The 24,077-nt window shown below is 28.2% G+C and overlaps 2 protein-coding genes across 2 annotated transcripts; both read left to right on the forward strand.

Moving 5' to 3' along the window:
- The first annotated feature begins 1,077 nt into the window (after window positions 1–1,077).
- LOC123298316 (G kinase-anchoring protein 1-like) lies at window positions 1,078–3,610 on the forward strand. Its single transcript, XM_044880285.1, has 5 exons — window positions 1,078–1,396; window positions 1,457–1,742; window positions 2,566–2,883; window positions 2,951–3,102; window positions 3,466–3,610. Exons 1-5 carry the CDS (start codon window positions 1,166–1,168, stop codon window positions 3,517–3,519), a joined length of 1,041 nt encoding a protein of 346 aa, XP_044736220.1. The 5' UTR covers window positions 1,078–1,165; the 3' UTR covers window positions 3,520–3,610.
- A 2,510-nt stretch (window positions 3,611–6,120) lies between these two features.
- LOC123298814 lies at window positions 6,121–8,858 on the forward strand. Its single transcript, XM_044880911.1, has 4 exons — window positions 6,121–6,238; window positions 8,027–8,229; window positions 8,303–8,410; window positions 8,720–8,858. The coding sequence occupies exons 1-4, from the start codon at window positions 6,134–6,136 to the stop codon at window positions 8,856–8,858; spliced, it is 555 nt and encodes a 184-aa protein (XP_044736846.1). The 5' UTR covers window positions 6,121–6,133.
- The last annotated feature ends 15,219 nt before the right edge of the window (window positions 8,859–24,077 follow it).

Here is a 24,077-nt window from a genome sequence, read left to right on the forward strand (position 1 = left end):
ATTGTTGGGTGCAATATAACGGCGTACGAAACATTGCCTCCCTTAAAACTGATCTCTCTCTCTACTCTAATTGTAAGAAAATCATATGCAATTGAACCATAGACATTGCAGGAACAAATGTCTAATGTATTGAACGCTGTGTATATAAAGTTCTTAAGTCTAAATCGGGTACAAACAAGAAACTATAAATTTACAAATTTTATAGAAATTAACATACACCTAATATGTGTTAGGTGTAAGTTAGGCTTAAATACAAACATTCCAATGGTATTTCTATAGTGTTTTATTTTATTTATAAATTATAATGCATTTTTCCGAACAATCCCAGTGTTCGGAACAGTCCTGATTTTGTTGAGTCCCGAGTTATATAGATCAGTGAGTCCCAATTATCGAGACTATCGTATATCATATTTTAACGATTTGCCGCCCCATATGTTTGATCCTTCGGGCGGTTGCTTAGTTGTTCCCCTAGATCGGATCCTGGTGGCTGGCTATACACACATTGAATCATGCTTGTACATGCCGCATAATGAAAACACCATAAATTTATCTTCATCCTGCATGTATATACAAACAAGATGCTTGCACAAAATCATCATATAGAGTTATAGACACAGATTATAATTTTTATTTATGTAATAAACTATAATCTGTGGTTATAGACGCTCAAGCTTGCTTGTACCAAATAAATAAACGAGTGTGCCTTGCTCAAGAAAATAAGAAAGTATTGTATTTACTATTACAATATCTTTGATTGTATTCGAGAATATTCCATTTGAGCGGCATATTACAAATTTTGAAATTTTAATCGTAATTAGAGGTGTTTAAAATTAACCGATACGTCTGAAAGAAAAATGTAGACTTTGTAGTAGTTCCTAGCTTCAAAAGATTGAAAAAGAAATTATGATTACAATTCGTTTATTTTCATGAAATAAATAAACTTTTAACATATTCAAATACTAATAAAACTTCAATTAAAACCACAATAAAATACATTTGTTGATTTACAAAATTTAAATTATGTTAATACTAAAAATAAATTTAAATAATTTAATAAGCAATAAATATATAAATAAGCATTTTTCGTGAAATTTCTATGATTTGTTGATCATCTATAAAAGTTATAATCTAATGTACCGGTGTTTAATGTTTGACATTTAAAAAAATGGCTGTTGCAGTACCGTCGAGATTTGCTTGTCTTAAAATTGAAGATGACGATTATCGTCCAAAAACGAATTCAAACAAACCAACAGTGATTAAAACTAAAAAAAATGAAACGAAAAATACCGTAGTAAAAAATAAAAAAAATACCACAAATAATAATAAGCCAATAAAAAGCACAAAACTGACAGTAAAAACTCCCAAAACAAATGGTGAAAATAGTACAAAACCACAAGTAAGTTATTCAAATGTAATTCTAAAACTTTGATTACAAATTTTGAGTTATTTTTTATAGTCTACTGGTAAAAATGGAAATAAGAAAAAGAAAGAATCTGATCAATGGGAAAAATGGAAAGAAAAGGATATGCTTTTAGTTGATGGTACATACGAAGAAGATTTACAAAATGCTATAATGTTATCAAAATTAGATTATGAAGAAAAAAAAGAATTTTATCAACAAAATAAGAAAGAAGAGTCAAATGAAAAATCTAAAGAAATCAATGGTAAAAAGAATAAAAAGAAAAAAGCAATGACCTTAGAACAATTTAATTGTATGGTAGATCCCGAAGCAAATCCAGTTGGTAAGTGATGGTTTTAAATTCGATTGTTGATAAGTAAAAGTCTTATATTCTTCTGAACTTACTTCAATGTTATGAGAATATACTCAACTTCTTATTATATTTAGAGCCATAAAACTCCTGTCGTAAATAGATGCGATTCTACTAAAGTTATGGTAAATGCCATAAGGCAAACTGTTTTATTTCCGACCGCCCGTAGCATGGATATAGGAATATTTTAAAAGGGATGGAGTATAATCGAGTGGGATGAGTCTCACTCAGGGGGAAGAGGCAGGCTATCATTGTGCCTACTTTCTATTGGCTGTTAACTAGGTGCATGTTGAAAGTATGCTCAAAGCCTTCTTTAAGTGTTTTTGATTCGTTTGAAAGCATGGAAACATGTTTGACATACGTTTTACAAACGTAAATGTGCTAATTAGATGATTTTATGAACATCTATACTATATTTTGTTTTTATCATCAATATTTCTAAGCGTTACAAACTTTTGACTGAATTTAATATAATCTTGATTTATTACATGCAGAGCAGTACCGGATTAAGCCAGTGCGAGATCTGTATCAAATTCTATCAATGGTTGTGTTTTTTTAATAGTTTCCAACGGGGGCCATGGGGCAAAATTTGCCCACTTCCTTCCACTTTTCATCTATTTGCCCACTTTTGCTTGTTTTTTTCTTTGTAAATCTACTTGGGCAAATTTATGCCCAAATACAAAAGCTTAACTTTTTTTTTTTTACATTTATCAATCAGTGAAGAATGCCTGTAGAATTTTGTTGCTTGGATAATCTGCTATTGATGTAAAGTATAACAATAATATTTAATTTTTAGGTGATAATTCGACTACGACACCATCAATTCCAAAGAAAATAGAATTAGATGATAAATTCTTTGAAAAAATTCACCGCGACGCTAAAGAAGCACTTCAACGGGAACGCCTAAAACAAACAAAAAAACCAAGTGAACCATACAATGGGGCTGTAACTATTGCTCAACTTCAAGCTGAATTAGATTTACAAGGGCTTGAATTGGATGTTCAACGGGTTGAAAATGCAACACTACGCAAAGAATTAGAAGCTGCTCGTGCAGATATAATTAATGTAAAAACACGAAATAAAAAATTATGCAGTTTACTAGGACAAGGCGAAAGTAATTTCTTTATATTAAATTATTTTTATTTGCATTGTTTTTAACGAATTTTATTCTTTACATTTAGTGAAAGATAAAGCTGAAGTTTTATTAGAGGTTGAACGGTTAACTCGAGTGCAAAATGAATTAACTGCAGAAGTTGAACGTTTACATGGACTTTTGGAACAAGAACGCTCTAAGGTTGGAGCTTTAACTCATGAACCTAAACATAAAGAAAAGGTACGTTTTTGTTAAAATAAAATACGTGTTTTAGATTTTAACATAAGAAAAAAAATACACTATTCTTAAAACGACACCTGTAAGAATCCACTGTTTCAAGCGAAAATGCTGCTTTAAAAATGGCTTTTAACAGTCAAAACCTTTATTTTTTTTTACATCATATATCTTATGAATTCAAAATATAAAAAAAATATATGAATATTCAATATTCTAAAAAAACAGTGAAAAAACGCGGAAAATACTGCTGACTGTAGTAGCTTATGCCTTTGAAATTTTTTATTGATAATATTCCTGAGCTACAATTTAGTCTCAAAGCTTTGAAAATAATATTATTCAATAAAATTATACATTTTTATTTTTCAGAATAAAAAACAGAAGAATATTGGTAATGGTGATACAAAATCCCAAACGAAATAACTGAATAAAAAACGTTTTTTTTTTTAAGAATAACTTCATACGATCTTTTTAAATGATTTATATTACAGAATTAACAAATTTTGCACTAAACTCGCCATTTTTTTATTTTTTGAATATTTCCATTAATATTTAAAATACTTGCAGTAGTAAAATGTAAGAAGAACTGATTATTAATGATTATTCTGAATTGTGATGTTAGTTTATGTCAAATTAATTTTTTTTTCTAGATATATGTATTTCTAGTTATTAGTAAAAACAAATTTTCAAACAGGAATTCAAACATATTTACGACTTTCCATGTCCCAAAAAAAAATTATATCGAAATATATTTGTATTCTTGTTTGTAATAATTACTTTTTTTTTCAAATAAAGATTTTTTTTGAAAGTATTTGATGGATTTTGAAGTATCTTTTTTCCGAATATAATTTTTTAGGAAATATATTATTCGGATCAAAAATAATAAGTTTAATAGATTTACACAATTTAAAGTCGCATATAATTATAACCACGGTTTGATCACGGAATAACCAGGTAATGGTCTTATCGAGATATTTAAAAATTCATCATTATCCATTTTTTGTATCGTCAAAAGTTCCAAGTCGATCTGGTCTATCCTTAAAAATCATTGTCATACATTCTAAAATCTAATGAAACATTATGATTTAAAAAGCTAGTTCTGATAGAAGACCTTATTAGTTTTCCAATTTTGTGCACCAATTTTAGAATATTATTAAAATTTCTACTTTAGTGTTGCTTCGAGAAAAAATAATTGGATATTTTTGTGGGTAGAAAATTTGACACTTTTCCAACTGAAGGTGGGTGAAGATTTTATCAAATCAATATTTCTTGAAATAAAATTGATCGAATAGAAGATAGAATTATTGGCGTCTAACGGAAAACTAATAATAATTTTATTGTAACATTTTCGATGACGATTTTTAGGGATGGATTTAGATAACACTGGACAGACGTTATTTTTGTATGCCCAAATTATTAATTTTCGTGTGCATTTCTTTCATTCATGAACAAATTGAATTTATTTGACTAAATTTAATTAGCGGCCAACTATTTCTTCATTTCAAAGATTTGCCTCTTCCAAAACTGTGATTTTTTCAATAAGACTGTTGAATTTGATTTTAAAATGTTGGCAAAATGTTATTTTATATGCTGTTTTATTACTGGTGAGAACACACAGAAAACAAAGAAATTGTATTGATTTTGTTAATTCGGTAGTCAAGCTGCCTTTATCGAATATCGAATATTTTATTATGAATATTTAATTTATGCACTCAGAACAAACAATTCATTTTTTTATATTACTTCTCAAAGACAGATCAATATTGGATGTTTTTGTCTCAAACCGGATGTTTTTGTATCGACAATTAACATGGACTTGTATAGCAAATAAGAAACTCATCAACTAATTTATCGATCAACCAATAGAAAGTTATTGGCTGTGGCTACGCGATAAAAATACTTAAATGAGGCATTCTCTCTAGACACTTACCCCAATATAGATAATCTATTTTTATCTTCAGAATTTATATATGGGGTGCTAAATTTTCTGGAAAAGGTACGGCCAGTAATTTTTTTTCGTAACGGTTTGCGTTCGTCCGCTAAACAAGTCAATTATTTGTAATAATCACGATATGAATGACTATAAGGTAAAGACACTTTCAAGCTGACAGTAGAGCTGTCTTCTTGAGTACATAAATTGTCAAATTAACTTAAAGTGTTATGCTTGATCATTAAGAGAAAACAACCTCTTGGACTACACGTTTCGTTTATATTTTGTGTTATAAGGTAAATATGGGGTGAATGGTAAATTTAATTTTTCATTTTGTACTTCAATAAACTATTAAATAATAGAAAAAAAATTGCTTCTTATTTATTTATTGTAGTTTATCGCTTTCTTTTACAGAAGTTATACTGAATTGTGCAGTTGTGCTCGACAATTGCTTGAATGGCGATGCTGGGAATTTTAAAGTCCAGCATTTTCCTTTAGTGTCGTGGTTATAATTAAATTGTCACCACTAGTTATTTAGGGTAACTTAGATTGGTTTTGCGATATTTTTAACGCCTACTTGTATTCAATTTCGTATTTATTATCCTCCGAGCCAAAAGAGGGGGTGTTATAGGTTTGCCCGCTATGTATGTGTGTTGGTCTGTCTGTGACATCGTAACTCCTAAACGGTAGAACCAGTTTTGATTTTTTTTTGTATGAAAGGAAATTTAATAGAGAGATAACTACAAGGACAAATTTTTTATAAATTTCACTTGTCTTATATTATCCAGTCAAGTTTTTAACCTTAAGAAGTATTCATTACAGTAATATTATGGATAATTTTCTCCGTCGTTTTTTGATTTATCCCTAATGGCCTCTTAAAATGTTTTATGGTTACTTTTTAGAGAAGATTTCAAATGGTTAATGAATAAAATGACTTCCCAGAGCAATGTCTTTTTACTACATAATTATTTATTTATCATATGTACGTACTAATATGAATAACAAACATCGTAAAATAATATTCAGAAACTATATATCATGTCCATTTTGAATTTCTGCAGTTTACTATTTTCTGTTTACGTTTTTAAAAAAAGAATTGAAATTTCAATGCGTTTTATATTAATATTTTTAATAATTGGTGAATTTATAAGATATTTTGTGCATTTTGTGGAAGCAACCAATTTTGTTTTGCCAGAAGAATCATATATGGATGTAAGTATTATAAAATATTTATTAAGATTGTTTATATTCTGATATAAATATAACAGGTTAACAGAGATTAACAGTTAATTTACGATATTATTGTATTTCGATAAATTTTTTAAGTAAACAAATAAATGCCGTTTAATAATTGAAATCGTGAAATATTAATGCACTTATGAGTCTTGAAATTTAATTTTTGTTGTCAAGGCTTCAAAAAAGATCTCTTACAAATTAGATGTACCTAATTTGTAATCTAAGCTTCTATTTTAGAGCAATTTGGATCGAAAAATACCCAGTTAATCGTCAAATTAGCTGAATTTTTATGTTTTCTGGACTCTGATTACCCGAAGTTATCCAAGACACGAAAATCCGGTTAATTTTACAATACCTCGCACAAATTAGATGTAATCTGCATTTCGGTCAAACTTTTTCAAATTTTGGCAAATGATAATTTATTCCAGTTTAAAGAAAAGTTTCCATGGTCACAAATCATGAAAATGACAGGATTTCATGTTCTTGATAAAATTTAAATTTGGAAAATGTACTTATTTGTACAATTTATGCTCTATGTGTGTATAGGCAAATACATATACAAATATGTATAACTACATGCATACGTTTGTTTTTAATTCTTGTTTTTTTTGAAGAATATGTTACGAAATTCAAGGAACAAGCAGTGTTAAATTAGATGTAATCTACATTTCGGTTAAATTTTGGCAAATGATAGTTTGAGCTAGTCTAAAGAAAAGTTCTCATGGTCACAAATCATGAAAATGACATGATTTCATGTTATTGCTAAAATTTAAAGTTGGAAAATGTACTTATTTGTATAATATATGCTCTATGTGTGTATAGGCAGATACATATACAAATATGTATAACTACTTGCATACGTTTGTTTTTAGTTCTTGCTTTTTTGAAGAATATGTTACGAAATTCAAAGAACAAGCAGTGTTAAATGTTCAGTGGGTCAATAATATGAATTGTTAAAAATTTTTGAATTTGAAAAAGTTTGACCGAAATGCAGATTACATATAATTTGTGCGAGATCTTTTGCTAAGTATATTTATTTGTAGGTATTGCAGACTGAGGCTCAAATTACGATACCCTAACCCTTTTCGCAGAATTGTATGATTCTGAACTATTTAAATCTATAACTTAAACGCGATATTGATAAAATGCGATGTTTAGATTAGACAGTGCGGTGTTTTTGATGAAGGTTATATTTTTTTAAAATTATTGAATTTCATCGACTCGCATTTCATTTAACTTCTTCGTGAACCCTACTCATCTCTGGTTAATGATGTAATGTATGTACAATTAGTAGATTGTAGTTTACGAGCTGTTTAACTTCCGAAAACTGAAAGTAAAAAACAATTTAATTAAACATGTATAAGGCAAAAAATACGTATTGTATGTGTTACAACTTTTTTTTTGTAGGCAACTTTAAAAACATTCTAGTATAAGACTTTTGCAAAAACGTATATATTTTCCTAAATAAGGATTCAAAATTTGTTGTTCGGTAACTTTGGGTAATTTTTGATCCTATAAAAAACTTGTAACTATTTTAAAGGAAATAACTATTTAAAAAAAAAACTCCACAAATCTTTATTTGTGACAGTCCACAAATCTTTACTTGTGGGAAAATAGTTATCTTAAACCTTGATCTTCTCACCCACTCCATATTGCCACCCTTTCAGTGACCACGTAGGTATATCAGCTGGATATTAATTTTTTACAGGTCATATGCCAGGAAGAATTTTCTAATAATCATCAGTTTCTAATTTATTTTTACAGATATCTGCAGCCGTTGCAATTCCACTTGATAAAGATCAAAAGAGCATATCATTATCATTTCTTTTTACGGGTAATTATTATTTTGAAAATAGTTATGTTGAGCACGAAGGTGATATACCTACAATTATGAGCAGAAATAAGGACAGAAAAATTAAAATTGATCGTAAAATGTTTTATCACAATGTTCAATCACATTTAGAAAAGTAATTAATTTCTCTGTATAATATACTAACTATCAAAAATTTTATAGTTTGCTATTGTTTGAACTATTTTTAGGTATGGTTTTTCGGGACATGACTGCCTGTTACGTATCATTTGTGAAATCTCGAATATCGACTTAAGTTATAATGGTGTTTTGGGTAGCATATTGTCTGTTTTATTTAGGTACAAAAATATTTCTTTATTCAAATAGTTAGATATATATATATATATATATATATATATATATATATATATATATATATATATATATATATATATATATATGTTTGTGATTCTGGAAAATTCAATGAATTTTAGTATAGATCAGGGAAAATGAAATGATGTACTTACAAAACAGAATTCTGGATTTGGTGGAAAAGATTTGGTGATTTTGGTGCAAAATTTCTAATTTCTGCCTAATCCGTTGGATTTTCGAAAAATTGAGTCAAACATATAAAGCAAAACAAAATAATTATTTGAAAATATTTTCAGGCCATCCACATCTATTAACGAATTTGGTAATCGAACTGATTTTAATGAAGCTGAGAAATTCGGCCAAATGGGAAACTGTGCACGTTATTTGGATAAATGTACATTTAACTTGCTAAATGAATTATCTATACTTTTTTGATAAAATAATGATTAATAAAGTGAGGAAAAATTATAAAATGTCATATATTTTTTAGTATACTACCCCATTAGCTAGAGAAAAAAAGTAAGTTCTTAAATGCAATTTATCGTAAAAATTTTTTTCTTGTTGGAATATGTTCAGGAGTATATCCCGAATGAAAACCTGTGTAGGCGGGACGAGGGGGGTGAAAGCTTCAGCCGCAGAGATATTTGATAAAACGTGTATTCCAAGATAGCAGTTGAAGCTCGCGCTTCTTCGTCCTACCAACTTGGGTTTTATTCGGAGGATACCCTTGAACATATTTCAACAAGACAAAAATTTCTGCAGTAAATTGCAAAAAAAAAAACTACCCGGTTAAGGCCTTTACCTACATCCTATAATGTGTGATTACTTATATACATCCCAAGGGTCAATCCCAAAAGTTTTCTTCTATAATTTCATTATTTATCAAACAATTTTTTAGAATACATTAATTACAACATCATTAACTATTGTTAATATGATCAAATTTAATCTAAATTATTTAGCTAATAATAAGCATGGTAGTATTTTATTGTGAAAATTTAATAGCCCCCTGGGTCGCGATTAACCTTTTGGAGGCAATGGGTATATAAGGATAACGGAGGCTCTATAACAGATAAGGGTTGATATGCAAAATTATAAAATCATTCAACAATTATTTTCATTTCATTTACAATCACAATAAATTAATAGATAATTGTAACATGATTCGGAAAAGTAACTCAGCTCTTCGAATTTCTTTCAATGTTCATTTGAACCTAATTGAATTATATAAATACAATAAAGGGAACATAATACTAATACTTTATAAATTTGGGCTAGAAACTTCGAAGATTGCATTATAAATCAATTACTTTCTCATTGAATTGTGTACTTAATGCGTAGAATGGAACCACAGCTGCAAAGATTCAAAGAATGATTTTTGTGTGGACAGACCGGGTTTCCTTTCGATCTTCTTCTTTCGGTTTTGGTGGAAATGTAAAGGCCTGCTACTCGCCCTAGAATAAAGGTTTGATTCAATCACTCGGAAATTCCACTGACATATTTTCTTAAATTGATTGTAAAAAAATGAACAATTTTTGAATTTGGTTTGCGGGTTCTAAATTATCTTAAGTTTTTTTTTTTTTTTTTTTTTCAATTTAAATGTATGTAGGTATCTAAAGTGTTCTTTTTATCATTTTATTTACAATTTAAGAAGCTTTCCACCAATATTAACTTTCTCATTACCATTCAATCAAAATAGAGTGTTATAAGCTCAATTGATAGTAAATTCGATCAGGTAATAATCTTTTTTTTCTCTCCTAGAGAAATGCGTTTTCAACCTCAATATCAAAATAACATGAGAATGTCGAAATATACAAAGTGAGTCACCAAATACATCACAGAAAAAATGATATATTTTGATGCAAGAAATTTTTTCTTGAATCAAGAATGTTTTTGTATTTTAAAAGGACGGTTGTCATCTTTAATGTTTGTATTGTCTTAATTACTAGAATATTACAAATACTAAGCGTTTAAAAATTGAAAATAATACAAATCGAACACCTCACGCTTTTTATACCATGTAGGTATATGAAATAAATATATCAAGGTATCCTAAGTTTAGATCCCAAGTTTGTAACGCTTAAAAATATTGATGCTATGAACAAAATTTTGGTATAGGTGTTCATAAAATCATCAAATTAGTCCATTTCCGGTTGTCTGTCTGTCTGTCTTAACTCGAAAACGAAAAAAGATATCAAACTGAAATTTATAGCGTGCTTAGGACGTAAAAAGTGAGGTCGAGTTCGTAAATGAGCAACATAAGTCAATTGTTTGAACAACAACTTTTGTTTGAAATATTTTTTCGTAAACATCATTGTTTACCCGTGAGAGTTGAAATTATCCGCCAATTGTATTGTATGTATTATATGGGAATATCAGTTATATATGTGTGACATGTATGTCTAATGAGTAATCAACACTGTCTATACATGGTATTTCATCAATTAACTCAGTCAATTGTTTGTTTTCACTTGTTGTTTATTAAATTTTACACAATATCTAAAATTTATTTTGAATTTCTCGATTAATAAAAGTGCATTTTTTTAGTATTTTCTATAAGAACAACAATGGCTATTTAAATAACTAAGTATCAATAACATATTTCATATTTATATGTAAATAGATTTACAATGATATTAAAAGGACAAACAAGAATTTTTTATAGAAACAAAAACCATCATAAGATTATTGATATTAAAAATTTGGTAGACAAATAAATATTTTTATTGTTACTATCAAAAGATAATATAACAATATATCTTAAAAAATATATAAATAAAATAAAACAATCAATTTTGTTTTAGAATATAATAAAACGTTACAAACGACTTAAACAATTGTTTATTATTACATTCACTTCCTTAAGTACTGACTCCTTGCTGCAAAAGTTTCTTTTTCCACTTCTTTATACTCCTTACTTACTGAAAAGTCTTTTTAGAATTGGAAAAATTACTTAAAATAAAAAGCTTGCTTTATTGTAGAACTAAAAATTTCACCTTAGAATTAGTTCTTGGTCAATGATCATGCGCATATTCAGCTTTTGGACAAAGGGGGCAAATCAGTAATTTTTGGTCTAAAATATAAATATAATAATAAGGGCCAACAAAGTGTATGGTTATTCAACATACAGGGAGGGAGAACGATCTCTTAATCTGCTCCCTGCTTGGTACACTTAATCCTACGATTTATAAGATATAGATAAATAAGATATAGCTCAATAGTAATTGAATAATTATTATATCACTTTTGCGGTTTTTTGCTTTATCCTGTCGGTAAATAGGTGCCGGGAAAATATTTAAAATATTTTGATCGAATTAACAAGAAAATTTTGTTATATGGTCTCATACTTCAAGGGATTCAATTTTCATTCAATTTATTCGAAAGAAAAAGTAAAGAGAGTAGAATTTTATAGTCTTGCTTAGAAATTTGGATCGCTTAAACATAAGGTTTTCTTTTATACTTTCAAACTTTGGCAAATGCTAGTTTAAGCCAGTCTAAAGATCTAAAGAAAAATTCCCAGGGTCTCAAGTCATGAAAATGACAGGATTTCATTTTATTGCTAAAATTTAAAGTTGGAAAATGTAATTATTTGTATAATATATGCTCTATGTGTGTATATGCAAATACATATACAAATATGTATAACTACATGCATACGTTTGTTTTTAGTTCTTGTTTTTTTGAAGAATATGTTACGAAATTCAAAGAACAAGCAGTGTAAATGTTCAGTGGATCAATAATACGAATTGTTAAAAATTGTTGAATTTGAAAAAGTTTGACCGAAATGCAGACTACATATAATTTGTGCGAGGTTTTTTGCTAAGTATATTTATTTGTAAGTATTGCAGACTGAAGCTCATATTACGATGTATTTATTTGTAAGTATTGCAGACTGAGGCTCATATTACGATACCCTTACTTTTTTCGCAGAAATTATACTGAATTCGATAAAATTTTGTGAATGAAATTAATTTGATATACCAAACTAGTTTGAGTACATATAGAATTTTTTGCGCTGACTGTACCAGGTTGATTGAACAACACGATAGGTGAAGAAGATGAGTGTTGTTCTTTGTCTTAATTTTGGGAAGGAACTTTATGATTTATTTTTGGGAAAATAAGATAATGGTTAATAATTTTTTGAAATAAATATTCACGCTCAGCTTTAATAAAGAAGTAATGAAGATTCTCTTACTTCTACTTTTAATCATTTTCAAAATAATTGAAGTAGTTGCCAAGAAGTTTGTATAACTGAGAATCTAACCATATGCTGTTAATAAATTTTCATCCAGACTCAGAGAAGCGATAAACGGCGAAAAGAAAGATTTCAATTAATTTTTTCGAGTATAATATTTTTATTTCTAAAAATGCTTTATTTCTTTAAGTATGAAACGATACCACGGTTTATTAATATTTAAATATAATAATAAACGAAAGCGACAAATACATAAAGATTTGATAGGAGCGACAACAACGGTGTGACCAGGACCACCAGGGGTTACATTGGTATTTTCAGTGATTAACATATTCATTGAATTTTTTGATCACCATTATTCAAATATTCATTTCATAAACAAACGTATTCTATTCGTTTCATAGATTATTCTAGACAACCAAGATTTAAAATTAAATAAGATTTTTGTAGGGAAATCGTATTCTAAGAATGAATGGTAAATTTCAAGGTGGCAAAAATGATAAAAGACAAAATTTTAATGAAACAGTGATACGGGACTACTAGAGAGAGGCAAATCAGAAACTTTTGGCCAAAAAATTTTATCAATTCAACAATATTCTGGGATAAAAACATACTTAGCTACCCAAATATGTGGTAAATCCAGATCCTGGGGGGGAGGGAACTGCTCCAAGCCCCAAACTGCCCTCCCCTTTGGACGTCTATGAGGAGTCGTTTACCAAACAGAAGAGGTAGTTTAACGTTTTTGAGTCGGATGAAGCTGTTCGAATGCGATCTATATTAAACCATTTGCCACTTATTATCAGTCAAAAATTTAACTACAACTAGGGTAATTAAATTAATTACCAATAAAAATTAATTCAATTACCAGAAACAGACAGCTAAAGATTAATTTTTTGGACAATTTAAATACATATTGTCAAAAATATAAATAATGGTTTATAAGACATATGCCTGTCTATTAAATATAACTTTTTTATCCACAATTTTTTTATACTTTAAAAGTACATAAATATTGTCTAAGATATTATTATAATAACAATTTATATTCTACAAAAATTATAATATTCCGCCCCTATTGTTGTACGTCAATATAACAACTATAAGTTATTTAAGGGTTGATAACTGTTGACAAGGGTATTATAACTTCTCTTAAAAGTTCACGGGATATCTATTATAATAGCATGGTTGAAATATCTACAAGGTGAGTCGGAAAGAACAGTCCAAGCACAAGAAGTTACATACTTCTATACATTAAATATTTAAGTAAAAGATGGTTTTTTATTTTTCACAGTGGGTTAGAAAGTATAAAGAAATTTTAATGATTTAATGAAATGTTATAGCAAATAGAAGAAAGTATACTATTGAAGTTACTTAAATTACGCTACTGAATACATTCCGGAGATACGCATTATAATTAATATACCCATATAATACATAATATACAATTTGCACATAATTTGTGCTCTCACGGGTAAACAGTGATGTTTACGAAACAATGTATCAAACAAAAGTTGTTTATTTTTTTATAAGGAACATTTTTTATGTTTAAACTTTTGTTCTTTCTCAAACCATTTACAAGACCCAATTGACATATGTTGCTCATTTACGAACTCGACCCCACTTTTTACGTCCTCAGCATGCTATAAAAATTTCAGCTTGATATTTCTTTTGTTTCATCACGAGTAATCGTGATGTCAGGGGGACAGGCAGACAGACGACAGACAGACAGACAGACAGACAGAAACCGGAAATGGACTAATTAGGTGATTTTATGAACACCTATACCAAATTTTTGTTCATAGCATCAATATTTTTAAGCGTTACAAATTTGGGACTAAATTTAGTATACCTTGGTATATTTCATATACATGGTATTAAAAGCATTACTTTAATAAGTTTTCAAAATTGTTAAAAACCTTCTATGATTTCTAAAATATTTCCAGCGAGTTGAAAGTCGGTGAGGAAACTCCAATTGCTGTCAGCTAACACTATTACAGGTGAAAAAAATTTAACAACAATAAACTGTTACTTTAAATATATTTTCAACCGTTCATTTTTTTTCAATTTCCTTAACATTTAAATTATAATTCTACATAGATAAATAAAAATAAAAAATAATGATGTGAGTGGCCTCTGTTATAGATAGATATCTGAAAAACGGAGTTTAAAAAACATTAAAAAAATTATTCCGGCTTAATATTGTGTAGCTTATTCAGGGAAACATGTTTCTAATAAATTCTTTACTTTTACTTTATTTTTTGCTTATAACTTATTTTTCTTTATAACTTTGATAGTTTCCACGATGCTTCCACCATATTTCTGTTTTGTAGCGTTCTTTCGATCTCCATTATCCGATTATTAGAAATAATATCACAATTTTCTACATATTTTCAAGATTTATTGCCATTTCGGTAATTTATCAATCGTTATCATAAATGCTTTCACAAATAAAACTATTATACCTATAATTTTTATAACTAAAATGTCTCTAAACTATAACCTCTTCAAGTATAGAACCGTTCTTAGAATTTGGGTTTTGAATTGAGGCTTGTAATACGAAAATCACTAAAAGCAAAATGAATAAAAAAAACCTTTACATTTTTATGTTTAGTTTTAAAAGTGAATAATTCACTTTTAGTGCATTCCTTTAGTCATTCTGTAAACCTAGTTAGAAAATGATTATTTTTATGAATCATAAAATTATAATATTTTAAAATTTTTAAAACTTCCATCACTATAAAATCCGGGTAAGTGTATACTCACTTACCACATAAAGTGATAATGGTATTTATAGTGCAGAGAAAACATATTTTCATTTAAGTATTCTTGTAAAGAGGTTTCGTAAAATGTTGAAGGTGGATTAGGGAAACTGTTATTTTGTTAATCATTGCAATGGTTGTATTTTTCTATAATTGAATGAATATCTTAATTTGGGGGGTCAGTTAAAAAGCTCTGTAATAAGTCCAAGTAAAAAAAAAACTACGATATGCATTTTAGAAAGGCGTTATTATTTAGCTATTATCATAATATAAAAATATTCTGATTATGGTTCCTGTTTTGAACAATTTACTGTCAGCGTGCTAATCACTTTTTGGATTTGCAATTTAAAAACTATTTAAGCGTTTTGGTGAAATGCATTATTCTCTGGCAAGTTTTCTGCAAGAGATCGTCCATAAATGACAGCATTTTGTTAGTAACAATAATAATAATTAATGATAAAACATACGAGGGGTATCCTAAATGGGTCTCTAGAAATTACACAAAATCATTCTCTGTGTTCTCCTTGAGAACAACCTGGCCGAAGGTGAAACGTTTTCGGGTAAGAGATCCAAGATTGGCATTGATAGTAAGAGGAAAGGTTGATTTTAGTACAGGGTGTTAAAAGGCAAAGAGGAAGGCAAAGATTTAATACATAATTTATCAAATAAGTAATGTTGTTATCGTTCTCGAAATTGTTCGAAGGAATTTGAAATATTGTTGTTTCTAGTGCTAAATAGAAAAAATCGTGTTAAAAATAATTATCGGTCGCACATCGGACATTAAACGAAATTATATATATGAAAATAATTATTCAAAATAGTATTTATTAATTAATATGCTTATAATTGATCTTCGTGGAAAATATGCACGTGACAATAAAACATTTTGGTAGTTAGATCATTTTAGTCTCGGAGCTTAGTATGGCCATATTAACTGAGAGTTTTTCCTGCTTATTTTCAGATTAATTGTAGATAAAGGTAGAACGATACTTTTACCCGTTTCCCGACGGCAATGATGGAAAAAATTTAGTAATACTTAGCCTTACACGAATAAACAAAAGTCCAGTGTTTTCAAGGAACTTCGGGATGATACAAATAGATCAAATTTCAAAAAAAAAATATGTATAAAAAAATAATGAGTGCTTTCTGTATAAAACCTATGAAAAATTGTTCATTTCGATATAAAAATATAAAGTATATAGTATAAAGTTTTCCGATACCCGTGGGACTAAAAAAGCTATAGGATATTTTTAATACTTTTGAGTTTTGGAGGCTTTTTCAGCTGAAATGCCTCGATTTTCATCCGTTTTATTTTAGGATATCAAATTTGTTTACCTAATTTTTTTCAAAATTTGAATCATTCGTACTAACTCCAGATTTTTTGAAATCGATGGAATTTTATATGTTTGAGCTAGGTATATATTACTAACGTTTTTCTTTCATTTCCTGTTGGGAAAATTTATTTATTTGAACTTTCAAACAGGTGGAAAGCGTTATATACTAGTCTGCGAACTAAGAATACACTCAATAATGTGCTCTTATTAACCCCGAATTAAAAAAGGGATGCTATAAGTTTGACCGCTATGTGTGTGTGTCTGTGTGTTTGTCTAGCTATGGCATCGTAGTGCCTAAATGGATGAACAGATTTTAATTTTTTGGTTTCATTTGAAAGGTAATTTAACGGAGAGTGTTAGCTATGTTTCCGAAAAAACTAAAAATGTAATTTTATTATTGTCATGTAATTTTAACATATAAATAATAACTATGGAAATGAATGGTCAAAAAACCTGGCTCAATTCATTTCGAAAAGTGAAATGGTAAAATAATTAGGTAATTCAAAACAATAATTCAAAAGACCAAAGTCAACTCAAATATTTCAATTTCAATTAAAATATTTCTAAAAATTTGTCCCAAAAATTAATGATAGCTATCCTTTTCATGTCATCTAAGTTCCTTGACCATCACTTTGTTACTGATTTAAGAAGTAATCTTATAAGTTTAAAGTGTTTAATTGTGGGCCTGTGTGTTTCTCAGTGGCATCGTAGCTCCTAAACGGTCAAACCGATTTGATTGAGAACATTTTATAGCTTAGATACCAAAAATCGGTTTACAAGGAATAAATCGCATTTGTCGCTGGTTTTTTAAATTTTGTAAATTTCACTTGTTTTAGTCTTTTAGTATGAATCTATAAACGTTTGTCGTTAAACAAATATGACATATTACATTCAATTACATTCATATCAGTAATGATCCTGCTAATACAGCTCCGATACTATTTATATTGAGCTTGGTAGCTATTCATTTAAACAGATACAGATTGATTGTGATTATTATAATTTACTAAATTTAATGAATGGAAATTCAATTATTTTAATATTTCAAATGTCATTTTAAATTATATTATAATTAATATAGCAATTATTACTATAATAATATTCAAATTTTTAGTTATCACTATGTGTATGTAATGGTGAAAAGTTTATAATAATATTATTATTTATTGAAATTACAAATAAATCTACCATGTACTATTATACTTCAGTCTCCATATCGATAAACAAATTAAATTCGAAAAATTTAAAAAGTACTCGATGTAAAACAGTAATCTTTTAAAATGCATTGTAAGAGTTTTTTTAATTGAACAATTTTCTTTTTAAATTTATTTATTTATTAGTTATTTAGTAAAAATTGTTGTGTTGCATGGCCGAGGATTTAAAAAAAGCTAAAAAAAAGCACCGTTTAAAAATAGCTATTGATTTTTAAGAGATTTTACAGATTTTTATCAGACATGGCTAAAAGAACCATTAATAAAATAGAATTGGTGGAAGCGTTTGATACATATAGTTTCTTGACAAACAGATATGCTCCATGAAGTGACTTGCGCTTCCACCAAAATTAGTATTCTTTTACAAATTTGGAATGTCTGTGCTTGCGTACTTTTAGAAGAGGTTATAAACACAATTATGGCGGTCGAAAGGCCAAATTTATTTGGTTTTCAAAATTTTCGCAAGTATTTCCCAGAATGTTTCACAAGACCACTGGTTGAAACTGCCTATAAATTTTCAACTCCCTATCTTTTAAGTTTTGTAAACGAATTATGACTTTTATCAATCATTATGTTTTATTCGAAATAGATGACGATTTTAGCAAATTGAGAAAACACGATAAAATAACATGTAAAATGATAAATATACATGTAGAATGATAAACTTGCTTTCAATATATTAAAACGTAAAAATATATAGATTTCCATAGAAACAAGTTGAAAAATACGTGTAAATACGTCAGTATCGTTTTTTTATTCAAAAATATAACTATTTTTTTATTAATAATTAATAAATAAACTATTAATTTAAAAAAAGTTACTTAAATATACTTTAGATGAGTTATTATTTCATTTATATATGAATTTGTAACCAAAAAAAAAAAAAATAATAATAATACAAATTCTCTATTCTAGATATTCGGATACCGGGAATTTTTTGGTGAAAACTGTACCTTCCACACTTAAAAAAAAAAGATTTCACCAATTTTTCAGAAAAGTTGTATTCGCACCCGGAACTTTTTATCGAGTCCCTCTTTTGGATTAACAAGTGAAAAATACTTTAAACTATTTTAAATGATGTTAATAACATTCAGATCAGAATCCCAACTCAATTGTTCCTATTAAATCCCGGTCTATAAAACTATCGTAAACAAGAGAGAAACTTTTTCGAAATAAAATTGAATAAATAATAATTGCAAACTAAATTCGATATTTATAATAATTAGAAAATGTTATTTAATACATATTTCGTTCTTACGTAACAAATCGGTAAATAATCTTGAGAATATCATTATTGTACCTGTAAGCGACAAATATTATTGGATATCAATGTTAAAAACGTTCGGGTTCACAACATGTACCAATATATCGTAGACGCGAGAGATATATTATGCGGGAGTTAATCCTTTGTAGTATGCGCGGCATCACATAGGTACCATAATAGTGTTTACATCATCGTTACATGTAGGGTGCATTTACGTGCCTATACGTATTACAAATAAAAATCCATATAAACGTCGGTCGTGTTTGGATGTTTAATATTAAATGCCTTACGGCTATAACAATATTCGAATGTCATTTATCTTCTCCAAAAAAGAGGTGTGTCTGATAGTCGTTCAGGGTACAGGTATATACAAAAACCATTAAATTATACAGATGGAACGAAAATAATAACAAGGCTATAAATAAATATGGACCATAAAAGGGAAATCAATAGCTTTCTGATTAAGGTAGTATGAGCTCCAAGGCAATTTTAGTTTAAGGGTTAGATTAAGGGTTGATGATGAATTTTGTTATAACTTCATGAATGTAGAGGAAACATAAGAATAAAATTTTTTAATATTTGCCTTGGTTTTCGAAGTATTGAAAGCTAAATAATTAAACAAATTTTTTAATTATCGGTATTTTGAAAATTACTATATTTTTTTTTTATTTGTGTCCCTACTACCGTGCTCATACATCCTTAACTAGTAGAGCACATCGGCTTTTTTTGTTTTCAATAATTTATTAAGGTTTAAACTTTAATTTAAATAGTTTTTTTTTAATTTCCACATACTAGTTTTGGCGAAATCTATGAAAACATATCATCCATCTACCGTTTTACTATGAAACCAATGTTAAATATGCCTACTTTTGAAGTTATTTTTTTGTTTAAGTAATCGGACAACCCCCCTTTCAAATTTTACAAATTTTCAAATCAAGCTTTTTATTTATTTATTTTATTTTAAATTGCCTTGGTGCTTGTACATCCATATGGAAATTATTATCTATGTATTTACAATGATAAATTATGATAACCAGCTGTAGTACAGTCGCGTTTAACTTTGAAACCTTTGAACAACATCTTCAGAAACGGAACCGCAATCTCGTGTCATGTATCCGTATCGATCTGTGACTTGGATTTTGCTTCAACTCTGCTTTAACTCTCAAAATTTTCCTCATTTAAATCAACACTTATATATACTTCAATTTTCTCCATAGTAGAAACGAGAAAATTAGTCACACTAATCTGTCCCTATTTTTAAGATTTTCGATGGAAAACTAAGAACTTTCCCTCAGAAAATTAATAATTTAGATGAGATAGAATATTCTAAAATTGATGATATGATAAAAGAGAATTCAATAAACAAAATTTCAAATGCCTATATATTACTTTATTAATTTATTTTTGTTTATATATATATATTCGAAATTGATTTGCATGAGTCTCTTTCTATTTAATCACCATGTAATTAATGAATAACTTAGTCAAGATGCAGATTGATTTTAATTATAGTTTAGATAATATAATGAGTTATCTTTATCTTAGAGATCAATTTTGTCTGTATACAGAGTGTTACGAAAAAGAGAAAATTCATTGACATTTAATTGTAAAGGGTATCCCAAAATTTACGCAAGAAATAATTTTAATAGAAAACACAGCTTTTTAATTAAAAATTCTAGATTTTATAGTAATTCAAAAAGATTGCAGTATAGAGTTATGTATAGAATAGCATATCAGATAAAATTTCAAAGCTTTATCATTTCTAAAACCTTTCCCAACAGTGAAAATGGGTTCTTTTTTCATCAAGACTTTGATTTTAAACTGCCTGCTATCTTTGTTTTTTCATTACCAACACATTACCACGCAAATGGGCAAACATTGCGTTAATTTTTTTCTTGTTAACTCTTTAATGTGCGTCGAAAAAGCCTCGAGGTTTTAGAACAGGGCTAATCATTGAAGCACGAAAAACTTGACAGATGAGCCAGAATAGTTCAGTTTTGCCATTCTTTGAAAAGTAAATAAAGCTAAAGGCCAGTTATTTCAAAATTTTTCACTTCCGTCAACAGTCCCCATGACTGACTATCTTTTTATACCATGCATATATGTAATATGCAAGGTATACTAAGTTTAGTCCCAAGTTTTATACCATGCATATATGTAATTTGCAAGGTAGACTAAGTTTAGTTCCAAGTTTGTAACCCCTAAAAATATTGCTATGCTATGAACAAAAAAAATCTATATGCTATGAACAAAATCTTTATAGTTGTTTATAAAATCACCTAATTAGTCCATTTTCGGCTGTCTGTCCGTCTGTCCGTCTGTCAGCCAACACGATAACTCAAAAACGAAAAAAAGATATCAAGCTGAAATTTTAACAGCGCACTCAGGATATAAAAAGTGAGTTCAAGTTCGTAAATGAGCAACATTGGTCAATTGGGTCTTGACCTATGGATTCGTAGGACCCATCTTGTAAACCGTTAAAGATAGAAAAAAAATTTAAATCAAAAAAATCTTCCTTATCAAAAAATAAACAACAATTGTTTGAAACATTTTTTCGTGAACATCACTGTTTACCCGTGAGGGCGCAAATTAGGCGTAAATTGTATAGAATGTACTATGTATTATATGGGGATATCAGTTACGTATGTGTGACATGTATGTATGTGTAATGTGATAGAGTAACACTGTCTATGCATGGTATTTCAACAATTAACTCAGTCAATTATTTGTTTTGATTTGTTTTATTCAAATGATATGCGCCTATATGTTCAAGAATAAAAGTTAGTAATTTTTTGCTTATAAATATTATTTATATAATAAGTTTCGGTATGATTTTTTGTTTCTCATGACTCTTAAAACAAAAACAATATTGTAGTAATATCTTGTGTGTGGTCTTAAAATTTTATCCCATATAATTCCCACAACACAATGTAATATTATAAATGAAAATATAATTTTTTTGTGTTTGGTTACGCACAATATACAATATTTTAACCATCCATCCCCCATAGCTTCAAGTGTATATTAAATTGTTTATTTGTTTCGTCAAAACTTCATTATTTCATTGGCATGGCATAATGATTTTTAAATTAACCCAACTGTTTTTGTCCCTATTTACTCGCTTATTATATTGAAGAGACAATTTGTTAAGCCAATTAGTCAAAAATAAAGTAAATAAAATTTTATTGGTTTTTTATATATGTGTATAAATATAATATTTCATATAATTTGAAGAAATCTAATGAATAGTAATTGTTTTAGACAAGTTAATTATATCAGTAAAAATCATAAATATACATTTATTATTTTTAAACAAACTGTTAAATAAAATTAATTAGGCCTTCAAGCATTTAAAAATGCTTCTTATTTAAATTGAAACAACTAGTTAAATTTTACCTTTGTTTGAATATCATTTACTGACCGAAACAGTTTCAATTGTGGTTACTCAAATAAAAAAGTAGTTGTCCCACAATGTGGAATTAAAATAATCACTATAAAACTTGCACCGTACGTAAGCTTCACAAGATGAATAAAAATTATTTTTTACTTTTAAGTGCAATAAAAGCTTCCTTAAAAAATATTTTTATTAAAAAAATTTTCGACAAAATTAAAATTTTTCATACGTAAAAGGAATATTTCCGTTTTTCTTCGAAAATCGTGAATTTGATATCTGTATTTTGGAATGTTGGATGCTCGTAATTTTCCGTTATTTGAAAAGTTGATCAGAAATTTCTATACTAGAACGTTTCGTTTATAATCCAATACCCTCATTGTTTGAAAGTTCGGGGTATTGTGTGTGAAATTTGGTAGTTTTGATTTTTAACAGACCTCGAGCGACCTTTGTGGCCTCGAGCTCTGAACGTAACTACTTTTTTCAGATTTTGCGATTATACCCGAAGGAAGAGTTTTTGATAGTACCTTTTTAAAATGTTTTTAAAGTAGACTAAATTTACTACAGTAAAAGACTAGAATTGTCTCTGTAGATCCCATAGTCCAAATAAAGCCTTACAAAGTTTACAATTTGTTCGAACTTCGCAATTTTTTTCAATATTCTGTCGTTTTGAATGAATTATGATCCTTTGAAGTCCTTTAGGGTATAATCGATAAAAACTAAAAAAAACCTAAATTTTTACGGTTTTTCGATTTTTGACAAAGTTACGTTCGTCACTCGAGGTCTCGAGGTTTAGAAATTATGATTTTTATAATTTATATATGAAAAATGAATGGATGAAAATATGCATCAATTTAAGGAATATGAAGGATGTGATCGTATAACGCTTAAAAATCCTTTGTTGTAAATACAAAGCTTTTGGTCATCTGGATATAGTCGGATAAAGGAATACATAAAATAAGAACTTTTAAAATCGGTCTTTTAAAAAAGTAGTGAACTCAAAAATGACGGATATACAAACTTTCATCCCCTATTTCACCCTTTTTGGGGATGAATTTCAAAAAATCTTTTCTTATGTGACATCTACAGTATAAAATCAATATCTTCTCGAAATTCCAAACTTCTATCATTGGCAATCCAGGCTGGGCGTCGGTTTATCTGTCGCAACATTGCCTATTCCCCTTCCAGAATATTTACCCCATCTGAAATGTTTCTGATTTTAAATAATATACAAAAAGAATCATTTTGAAAAAAAATCATCAAAATCGAAGCTGTTATCGAGGACTCCTGACTAAAATCATTTATTGATGCGACGAATAGATAAAGCAATTAAAGAAAAATAAATATTAAAAAAAAAAAAAAAAACAATAAGTCAATATAAATTCAATTATATTAGTATCGTATTTGTTAATACATTCATTTGATCTAAATCAAATACTGGAGTAAATCTAAGCAAAAAAAGGCTGTTATATGGATTAAAAGTTCGAGCAGTGAAACTTG

Source organism: Chrysoperla carnea, chromosome 4 (assembly GCF_905475395.1).
Source record: "Chrysoperla carnea chromosome 4, inChrCarn1.1, whole genome shotgun sequence".
Classification (NCBI taxonomy): Eukaryota; Metazoa; Arthropoda; class Insecta; order Neuroptera; family Chrysopidae; genus Chrysoperla; species Chrysoperla carnea.